Source organism: Hypanus sabinus, chromosome 16 (genome assembly GCF_030144855.1).
Source record: "Hypanus sabinus isolate sHypSab1 chromosome 16, sHypSab1.hap1, whole genome shotgun sequence".
NCBI classification, from domain to species: domain Eukaryota; kingdom Metazoa; phylum Chordata; class Chondrichthyes; order Myliobatiformes; family Dasyatidae; genus Hypanus; species Hypanus sabinus.
The window spans coordinates 26,904,886-26,915,961 of record NC_082721.1 but is presented as its reverse complement, the minus strand read 5'-3'; the positions used below and the strand labels follow the sequence as shown (position 1 = coordinate 26,915,961).

Below are 11,076 nucleotides of genomic sequence, written 5' to 3'. Positions count from 1 at the left end.
TTCTCTTTGGCTGCTGGTGACTAGTGGTATTCCACAGGGATCTGTTCAGACTGCATTTTTTTTTTACGTTATATGTCAATGACATTGATGGCTTCGTTGCAGAGTTTGCAGATGATATGGAGATAGGTGGAGGGGCAGGTACTTTTGAGGAAGTAGCGAGGCTACAGAAGGACTTAGACAGATTAGGAAGAATGGGCAAAGAAGTGACAGATGGAATGCAGTGTCGGGAAGTGTATGGTCATGCACTTCTGGTAGAAGAAATAAAAAGCTAAACTATTTACTAAATGGAGAGTAATTTCAAAAATCTGAGGTGCAGAGGTACTTGGGAGACCTCGTGCAGGATTCCCGAAAGATTAATTTGCAGGTTGAGTCTGTAATGAGGAAGGCAAATGTGATGTTAACATTTGTTTTGAGAGGCCTGAATATAAAAGAGAGGATATAATGTTGAGACTTTATAAAGGACTGGTGAGGCTGCACTTGGAGTATTCTGAGCAGATTTGGGCCTGTTATCTTAGAAAGGATGTGCTGACACTGGAGAAGGTTCAAAAGAGTTTCATGAAAATGATTTCAGGAGTGAACGGCTTATCATATGAAGAGTGTTTGATTCCTCGGCCTGAGTTCACCTAGAATTTAGAAGTATATGGGGGGGGGGGGGATCTCCTTGAAACCTGTCAAATGTTGAAAGGCCTTTATAGAGTGGATGTGGAGAGGATACTTCCTATGGTGGGAGAATCTGGGACCAGAGGACACAGCCTCGGAATAGAATGGAGGTGAGGAAGAATTTCTTTAGCCAGAGAGTGGAGGATCTGTGGAATTCATTGCCACAGTTGGCTATGGAGGCTAGGTCTCTGGGTGTATTTAAGGCAGAGGTTGCCAGATTCTTGACTGGTCAGGGCATGAAAGGTTATGGAGAGAAGGCAAGAGATTGGGGCTGAGAGGAAAAATGGATCAACCATAATGAAATGGTGAGCAGACTCGATGGGCCTAATGGCCTAATTCTACCCCTATGTGTTATGGTCTTATCACTAGATGTAAAGTGTTCCCTTTCATTTCTGTCACCTACCCTAACATTTCACTTAAAGGACATCCAGTATCTCTCTTTCTCTGAGACCTCTATGTTGTTCAAAACTTGACTGAACATATTTGATGATTTCTATCCCATGCAGTCCTTTTACTGTATGAGAGTCCCAGTCAATATGTGGAATGATAAAAATGATCTTTTATGACAACCTTATGATTCTTGCAACAGCATGAGATCTTCCTACAAATTCGCTCTTCTGCATGCCATTGACAATTGTGTGGTTTGTAATAAATCCCATTAACGTGGTCATACCTTTTTTTACTCGGTTCTACCCAAATAGCCTCAGTAGATGAGCTACCCAGTCTGATCTGTCTGAGCACTGCTGTGACCAAGTAATGCCACCCCTTCACTGTATAATCCGTCCTGGTCTATCACCACTAAAACATTGGAGCCCTGAAATATTGAGCTGCCAGTCTGCCCCTCCTGCAACCAAGTCTCACTAATGGTTACAATGTCATAATTCCGCATGTTGATCCATGCCCTGAGCTCATCTGCCTTTCCTGTGATACTCCTTGTATTGCGGAGTACACAACTCAGAACATTAGTCCCAACATGTTCACCTTCAATTCCTTACTTTGTAGGCTGAACAACATTTTTACCCACAACCATTCCACTATCTGCTGAGATCTGGTTCCCATCCCCCTGCAACTCCATTTTACCCTCCCTCCCCCACCCCACCCCGCACTTCAAACTCTCAGGCAATGTACAAGCCCCCCCTCCATTTCAGGTGCAAACTATTCCTTCTGTGCAGGTCCCACCCTCCCTCGAAGAGAGTGCAGTGATCCATAATCTGAAGGCCTGCCTCTTGCACCATGTCCATAGTCACATGTTAAACTGTATGATCTTCCTTTTTCTGGCCCCACTAGCACGTGGTACGAGTAGCAATCCTGAGATAATAACCCAAGAGGTCCTGTCCTTTAACTTATCACCTAATTCCCTGAATTCACTTTGCAGGACCTTGTCACCCTTCATACCCATTTACTGATGTGGACCATGGCCTCTGGCTGTTCACCCTCCCACTTAAGAATGCTGTGTTCTCAATCGGATGACCCTGGCACCTTTGAGGCAACGTAACATCTGGGAATCTCCTCATCCATAGAACATCTTGTCTGTTCCCCAAGCAATGAATCCCCTATCAATTCTGCTTGCCCATTCTCTCCCCTTCTGAGTCAGAGCCAGGCTCATTGCAGGAGGCCTGACTGCTGTGTCTTTCCTCTGCTTGGTCTCTCTCCGCGCCCCCCCCCCCCCCCACCCGCCCCAATAGTATACTTCTTGTTGAGGGGAATGACCATAAGGGTACCCTGCACTGGCTGTTTATCCTTTTTCTCCTGCTAGTCATCCATTTGTCTGTTTCCTGCACCATAAATCTAACTACCTCCCTGTAGCTCCTGTCAATTGACCCCTTAGCTTTCCAAATGATTTTTCCATCCAGCTACTGCTTCAGTTCTCTAACATGGAGGTCTCCCTGTCTTTGCACATCCCACATGATGTTTAGAGAACCTACTCATTTTATATACTCTTCAAGCACCTCATTTCTTTGCCTATACTTGTCATGTACTGAGAGACAACCTAAACCACACCATATCCCTATCCTTACACTCGTTGTGGGCCTCAATACCTCTCAAAAACAAAGGTTCTCTAAACATCTTGCCTCATCTCTCCAAAGCCTCAACCTTCCCACTCCAACACTGTCCCACTCCAACAATGACCACTCTGCTTAAACCTCACTTGTTTGTATTGGCTCTTGCCAAGTGCCTGTTTACCCAATGATCTCAAGCTCTGTCGGAAGTCCAGGCAGGTCTTGCTTACTTTTTACATCTCTTGCTCACTCACTACCAGCAATGGCTTGCTCAAACTCAAATTCCACCTTGATTCAGTTCACTAATGTAGTTCTTGACCTCAATAGTTGCTGAATCAGTGGTTCCACTGACACCTGGAGCCAACAGCCCATTGATTTCATGTATTATAGGTGCAGTGAGCAAGTGTCCCCCTGTGTACGTGGATCTTGCCTACATCCCTAACAGCTATGCTGCCAGGACAATCAACACCGATTTCTTCAAGCGTCTGCGATCGTCAGTCTACGTCATAAGTGGAGATGACCCTCAGAAAGAGGGTGCGATGAGGAACATTCTGGATTCGCTCCTGGAAGGCAAAGCAGTGTGGGGCAATAATGTGCAGGTGAGGACCTTGAACTTGGACAAAGGCTTTCAAATCCCCAACACCCAAGATTTGTAATATTTTACGGTGATCTTGCCCTGTAATCCCACTCAGCCAATCCTCCTGGAAGCTGTTTACTTCCAATTCCAGCCACTTCCTGAACTTAATTGCTCCATTGGAAATTTGTGCTGTAACTGCAATCTCCTCTAATCCATTCTACCTTTAGATAACATAAGCTTCGTATCAACTGTCCCAATTACCTTATGCTGTATACTACAGATGATGCAAAAGCAGTACCAACAGTGTGCTGATGCCTTTCATGTGAAATGGTGAACCACTCCTCTGCTTTACCCTCTTAAATTTCCCATGGTACAGTAATTCTGTTATTGCTAATTCCACTAGTTTTGCTCATTTTGATCGTTTGCTGGTTTCGTCATAAAGAATTTCTTGGGGTATTCTTCCCGGCCTCCAAGGTTAATATCACGTTCAGTGCCACAAAGGTAAATGATCTGATTACTACTGTGGGAATGCACAGTATTGGATGCCTCTTAGCTGTGTACACCTGGCAGCTTGTACTCTTTCTCCTACCCACCCCCCCACACACACATTATTCTGGCTTCTTCCCCCTTCCTTTCCAGTTCTGATGAAGGGTTTCGGCCTGAAACTATCAGTTGTTTATTCCTCTCCATAGACGATGCCTGAGCTGCTGAATCCCTCAAGCATTTTGTGCATGTTACAATAACTTTGTTGCCCACAGATTGCTTGGAAGATTTTTGGCACAACTTACTGAAGTGCTGTTTTACAGGGAGTCTCGTCCTAGTGGAGCTGTATCTCAAATAGTCAAGGCTAAGTATGTGGATGGATTATGCATTGAGCAACAGGGGCAGCTGTTGGGCAACATGTCTATTCTCCCGTCAGACACCGTTCAATGGTTGTGGGGCAATTTTGTAACATCTGATCTAATATTCTGCCCATCAAGTCTTGTGCTTGCTGAAGCTCTGGAAGGGTATTTGTAGTCGTTTATGTGACCTTGTTCTTTGCTTTTGCAGGTCACCATAATCCCGACCTTTGACTCTCCCATCATGCATGAATGGTACCAGGAGACGCACGAGAGGCAGCAGTCTTTGAACATCACTGTGTTGGGCAGCAACAGTACAGTTGTCATGCAAGAGGAGACATTCCCAGCATGCAAAGTTGAATTCTGATTGCTGGTGGCCACAGGGAGTGTAACTCCTTTGAGCACCCTTTTTCCAAGGACAAAAAGAGCCAGAGATAGAGCCGGGCAGGTTTATTTTAAACCCTAGCCTGCCCCAGGCAATATGTAGACCCTTTCTGAAGTGTTTGTTTCTAGTGATGCGTCGGGTAATGCACGTAACCATGGAAGCTTTGTCCCAGTTCCTGTGAAACCTTTCTTCAGTTGCACAATTGTATCAGCTGGGAGCTTAGAGATCACTAGAGCAGCAGTGAACTGGGTGAAGAGCCAAAACTATGACCATGGTGGGAGGGTAAGAGCCAATTGGGACCAAAGGTTTGAGATGGGACTGGCTAGCCACCAAATATTCTGACAGGGTGGCAGTTTCGTTTTTTAAATGCTTTTGTCCCTAACATATAAATAACTTGGGAAGAGACTATTTGAACCATTCTTGGTTACTGTGAATGAATATTTTGCTGTGGTCTTAGTTGAGCTGACATTCTTGGCTTTGATTTGGAGGCCTGCTGTTAGTTGAACTCCACAGCTCTATGTTACAAGAAGCAGCTATTATGTAGGAAGGATGAAGACTCTGTTCTCCCCTTCCTCTTGATTGACAGTCATGGTTTAGAATTATTACAAAGGAAGCCTTTCCACTTTCAAATACTTGCCCCCTTGGCCACAGTCCAACTTCTTGCTGCAGCATCCATGACCTGGTAGGGTTGGATCTGCTCTCCGGTACTTTAGAGATTGTGGGAGACTAAACTTCCGGTCTACAGTGGACAAACTGTCATTGTCAGTGTGACAGCCCAATAGCCGAGCTGGTCTTGAACTGGCCACATTTCTGTGCCCAGGAATAATCTAACCAGGAGGTAAGTTGTTCCCATTTCTGACTTTGTCCAATGGTCATATTATCAATTTGACTTGGTCCAAAGCTGTGCAAAGTAAGATCTGTATAATGTTCTGATCTTGATTCAATTTCATTTTTTCCAACAAAATGTCCTTCAGTTGGGGAGGGTCCTGATGTCTGGTTTAGCTATTTAGTCAGTGATCCTCCCATGTCATGACCTTTTCTATTGGTTGGATGTCATGTGTTCTTGAAACAAATGCCAATTCAACCGATAGGATAGTAAAGGAAGTGCCTCTCATTGGTTGGAGAATCTTTGGCAAGTGCCATTGGTCAAAGGTTAGTTCAAATTGACGCTGTGGTAATCTGGTTGTGTTGGGCAGCTTTTGAGTCTGGGTTTACACTTTGACTTTTAGATTGAGAACCAAACGCTTAGTTTGTTACAACACTGCTTCTAGAAAATTCTACCAAGTAAAACGAGGAACTCTGGTGCTGCTTGATATTAAATATATACTGCATGTTTGTTAGCTTGAGTAAGTTGAACATTATCAATGAGGGTGAGTGATGGGAGTTGCACAAAAATTAACTGCACACTCCCAGGGGAAGGAACTGAGAGCGTATTCCTGATGAGGGCCTTGCAGGCTGCCAAACAAGTCTCAATGTGGGCTGTAGGCCATGAATTAGAGGTAAATACTAATTGGTTGGGTCCTGAGTAAAATTTACACCAAATCCAAATGCATGATTGCCTCCACGCCTTTCCTCTCATGAGGAGCTAATTAATGCTAGTTGGTGAAATGGCTTTTGTTAATATAAATCTCCATTCCGGCCTGCATTAACATTAAGCCTAGGGCTATTAACATTAAACATTAGGATAGTGAAGTCCTTGGAGAGAGTGAAGGATCCCTACCGACCCTAAAGGATTTTGTTTCCCAGGAGCTTTTGAATTGGAGAACAATGGAATTGGGCATGGCTGAAACTTTTGCTCAAACAGATCTTGGTTGAGAAGTTTGTGTCTCTGATCCCTGGAAGCCCTTTGTGGTAGCACAGTGAGCATTAATCATGAACAGAACTGGCCGCACAAGGCCTTCAGCTCAGGTGACTTTGTCCACTGTTCCTGAAGACCTGTTTCTGCTCCAGTGATGTTGGTTTGTCACAGGCAGATAACAATATCCACCAAGGCCAAATGGGAATGTTTTGTATCCGGAGGAAAAGGTGGTTCAGTTAAGTAGCTGAGGGAGAGATGGATGTGTTGTGGTTTAATGGCAGGGAATAGGGAAGGATAAAGTGAGTTGTACTGAGAGAACCTTGTTACAAGTTTATGGTGGTTTCTAGACTTGAACAAGCATAAAGTTTATGCCTCCAGCATAATGTGCATCAGGGTCTATTTGGGTCAAATAGGCACCCTCAGAACTACATATGGGGTTCAGTGGTGTTTTGGAATCAAGTACTACCCTCCCCTCCTTCCTCCCACTACCCAACCCCTCTATCATTGCTCCAGCCCTTAGAGGGACTTCCCTCAGTGTATGGGATAATCTCAAGTTAAAGATCTGGTAATTGTTTACATTATGGGTTCGACAGAGCTCAAGTTGTGACTACCTTGTGCCCTGATGCCAGCTCCTCAAGTCAGATACGCTCCGGTGAGCCTCTTCTAAAAGCTCATGACTATCACTCTGTAATTGATGCCGCGATTTCAATCTAGTTATTTATTCTTGAAATTAATATATAAACCAGTTTACACTATTTTGTAATAGCTGCTTTGTGTCAGCAGGACTGTTGATCTTTTGTGTAGAACCTTTCAAATTTTTTTAGTATTTTTAATGTGAGTAATCAGTATTAAACACTAATAGTTTAAGGCTAAATGCAGGATGCAGTTTGACTTGATTTATGCATTTCAGTGGGACCCACATTGTGTTCCCGGGACATGTCTATGTAATTTCCCATGCTAACTGCTGACTGACTATGCCATATATTGAGGAGAGAGTTGTGTTTCAGTAACGGCTGCTTGCAAATACAGGGTGAGCAATCGGCCAAGTTCAGAAAAGGTGACCTGGGTTGACCTAACCAAGAGAAGTTCTGTCCAACTAGATACATGTCATCTGATTGTTTTCACTGGTTACTCTGAGCCCAAGATCTGATGGAAGATGTTGAATTCTCACTGCCTCCCTCACAGCCCCAGGAGGGACGATTGGCTGATTTGATTCCTCTCGCAGCTGGAAGCTGGGAGCCCAGACAGACTGTCGCTTTGCCTCTCTGCACTGCGCATCGATCATTATTCGTGTTTTGTGACGTGATCCGGGTTCAGTGTGGGGAGCAGTTGGATTCCACATTTCACTTTAATTGGAAAGATGTTTGCATGGATTGGCTTGTGCAGGTGTGCAGGCTGCCGGCCCATATCACTTGCTTTTAAAAATTGTTCTGTGTGCATACACTGACATGTCTCTTGGCACTACTTTACAATTTCTGGCTTTAAGATGAGAGTTGAAAAATAAAATATTTCAATAAAGGGACTAATTTTCATTGTGTACCTCTGTTTCTGTTCCCTGGACTGTGCTGCTGAGTGGATGCTGGCCATGACTGCCTGTGAACCGCTAAGGAATCATTGTGCTGCTGTGCCTGAAGTTTGGAATTTCCTGCATCCTTCACAGGGGGAGTAGAAATCTTTGCGTTACACCTCTGTCGAAATGTGCAATAACCATTTTTGTGGTTTCACATGTGGGTGACACATTTACTGCCCAATTTCCAGTTGTTCCTTCAGATGATGGTGGGCGGCTGCTGTCAACCACTGTTCCCAAGTTGGTGCGTTAACCAGCTGCAAAGTTTTCATCCACTGCACACATATCCGTGATGTGTGAGAGTTGGAGGGCATTCGAGGTAATGTTTCTGTAACCTTTCAGGTGGAAGGTTGGTAGTGAGGGGGCTCTGAGAAAGTCAAATGAGCTGCCCACCACAAGTTCCTTGTTCTCTGAACTGCTACAACAGGGAGATTTTGCGCTCATTTCCAACTGGCAGTGGTTCAGGGCCATACTGGAGAGTACTTTTGGCTGGTGGCCATTGTGTGACAGTTCATACAAATGCTACCTATCAAACTAAAATCCTTGCTGGTGGATAACGGTTCAGTGTGTGCACAGTAAGATCCCAGTGAAGGAAGTGAGCAGATTCTGTAAGGTGTTAAGATGGGGGAGAACGCTGCCTGAACCGTGGCTAAAAATCTGCCAGTGGTGCTCTGGGATTATTATTGACAGGCAGCATGGAACATTGAATCCCTCAATTTAACCCCTGTCTAATGGGAAAATAAGGACCCCACCACCCTCACACCCTGCCTTGCTGGTCTCTGGGAATACCACTGGGTGGGGGGTGGTGGTGGTGACTGGTTGTACCCGGGCAAAGGCTGAAGGGAAGTGGATCCACTGGCACCAGGAGGAGAGTCAGCTGGCTATGGCTGGTGACACGAGGGCAAAATGGACACACATATGTACAGGAAATCACTTGTTCAGTGTGAGCACAGAAGCACTTGTATGACACGCGCATGTACTTCAGCACCTTCCTCACCAGCTGCATAGAATAAATCTGGATTCCTGGCTGGTTGGGAGGGTGGGGCAGGGTGTGCACTTGGAACAAGAGAGGATCAGAAAGGACTGCAGACGGGACTCTACCAGCTACAGCGGAGTGTTGGTGTTCTGGTATCTCGCGAACATACAGATGAAGACACAGTGGCTGGTAAGTTGATAGAGAAGATCCTGAGAGGCAGGATTTATTAACATTTGGACAGGGATAATAATATCAGGAATAGTCAGCACGGCTTTGTCAATGGCAGGTCGTGCCTAATGAGCCTGATTGAATTTTTTGAGGATGTGACTAAACATATTGAAGGTAGAGCAGTAGATGTAGTGTATACGGATTTCAAGAAGGCATTTGATAAGGTACCCCATGCAAGGCTAATGGAGAACGTAAGGAAGCTTGGCATCTAAGAGGACATTGCTTTGTGGATCCAGAACTGGCTTGCCCACAGAAGGCAAAGAGTGGTTGTAGACAGGTCATATTCTGCATGGAGGCCGGTGACCAGTGGATCTGGGACCCCTACTCTTTGTGATTTTTTTTAAATATATAGATGACCTGGATGAGGAGGTGGAGGGATGAGTTAGTAAATCTTTTGGCACAAATGTTGGGGGGGGGGGTGTCAGAGGTTACAGTGGGATACTGATAGAATGCAAAACTGGGGTGAGAAGTGGCAGATGGAGTTCAATCCAGATAAGTGTGAGGTGGTTCATTTTGGTAGGTCAAATATGATGGCAGAATGTAGTATTAATGGTAAGACTCTTCGCAGTGTGGAGGATCAGAGGGATCCTGTGTCCAAGTCCATAGGACACTCCAAGCTGCTACGCAGGTTGACTGTGGTTAAGAAAGCATACGGTGCATTGGCCTTCAGTTGTGGAATTAAGTTTAGGAGCCGAGAGGTAATGTTGCAGCTATGTAGGACCCTGGTCAGACCCCACTTGGAGTACTGTGCTCAGTTCTGGTTACTCACTGCAGGAAGGATGTGGAAACCATAGAAAGGGTGCAGAGGAGACCTACAAGGATGTTGCTTGGATTGGGGAGCATGCCTTATGAGAATAGGGTGAGTGAACTCGGCCTATTCTCCTTGGAGTGACGGAGGGTGAGAGTTATACAAGATAATCAGTGGCTTTTTCCCGGGGCTGAAATGGCTGGCACGGGAGGGCATAGATTTAAGGTGCTTGGAAGTAGGTACAGAGGAGATATCAGGGGTAAGTTTTTTTTTACATAGAGAGTGGTGAGTGCCTGGAATGGGCTGCCGGCGATGGTGGTGGAGGCGGAAACAATACGGTCTTTTAAGAGACTCCCGGATAGGTACATGGAGCTGAGAAAAATAGTGCTATGGATAAGCCTAGGTCATTCTAAGGTAAGGACATGTTCAGCACAGCTTTGTGGGCCGAAGGGCCTGTATTGTGCTGTAGTTTTTCTATGTTTCTAATTACGGGACTAATTTTCACTGACCACTTAACCTATCAACCGGTAGATCTTTGGAAAGTGGGAGGAAACTGGAGTCACGGGGCAAACATACAAACTGCTTACCGGCAGCGTTGGGAACCCGGGTCGTTGCTACTGTAAAATGCGGCGCTCCCCGTTATGTCACCCTGCTGTCCACACCATGTGGGTGGCAGGAACCACCTCATGAGGGGAGAAATAACTCAATTTAAAAATTCGCTCATGTTCAATTGCCGCCATTTCCTCATTACTCCTTATATACCCTCCTGTCCAATCTGTGTTCCTCCATTTCTGGCCTTTAACCCTTCCTCCACCAATGTGGGCTGCAGCTACTCTAAAGGAGCAGGACAGTTTAATGACGATATGAAGCCATTCAGCCCGTCATGCGTATTCTCGCCGATTCGATCTATAGTGGTTATATGTAACTAAGGATATTGACATATCCTGATGAATTCCCCGTTCGCGCGTTCACGCTGCCTTTGTGCCTGTAGATCCTGAGCTGGTAGCCTGGATGTAATTTTAAAAAAGCGGCTCGCCCTCTTTTCGAACCCCCACTTTGCAAGATCTTGGACTCGACGTTCAATCCCCTCGCCCTCGGGGCGGTAGAGGGTTTCTCCTTGGAAAGAGCCCGGTGCTCCCGACGGGGAAGTTCTTCAAGCAGGATGCCGGCTGACACCGGGTCTGACTAGAGCGGCTCCTGGCTTCGGCGAGTTGGGATTCTGAGCCGTTGCTATGGTTGCTGTCAGATGAAATCTAACATGGCGTTGCTAGGAGAGTTAAAGGAAAGTTTTACGCTTC

The 11,076-nt window shown here is 45.5% G+C and overlaps 1 protein-coding gene across 3 annotated transcripts in view; it reads left to right on the top strand.

Moving 5' to 3' along the window:
* The window catches only part of map1sa (microtubule-associated protein 1Sa), a 37,488-nt gene extending 29,697 nt beyond the window's left edge, over positions 1-7,791 (top strand). For all 3 annotated transcript variants that reach the window (XM_059991384.1, XM_059991382.1, XM_059991383.1), the window contains 2 exons: positions 3,051-3,259; positions 4,288-7,791. In XM_059991384.1, the coding sequence (XP_059847367.1) occupies positions 3,051-3,259; positions 4,288-4,443 (365 nt within the window). In that variant the 3' untranslated portion in view covers positions 4,444-7,791. The remainder of the gene's footprint in view (positions 1-3,050; positions 3,260-4,287) is intronic.
* Positions 7,792-11,076: the final 3,285 nt, after the last annotated feature.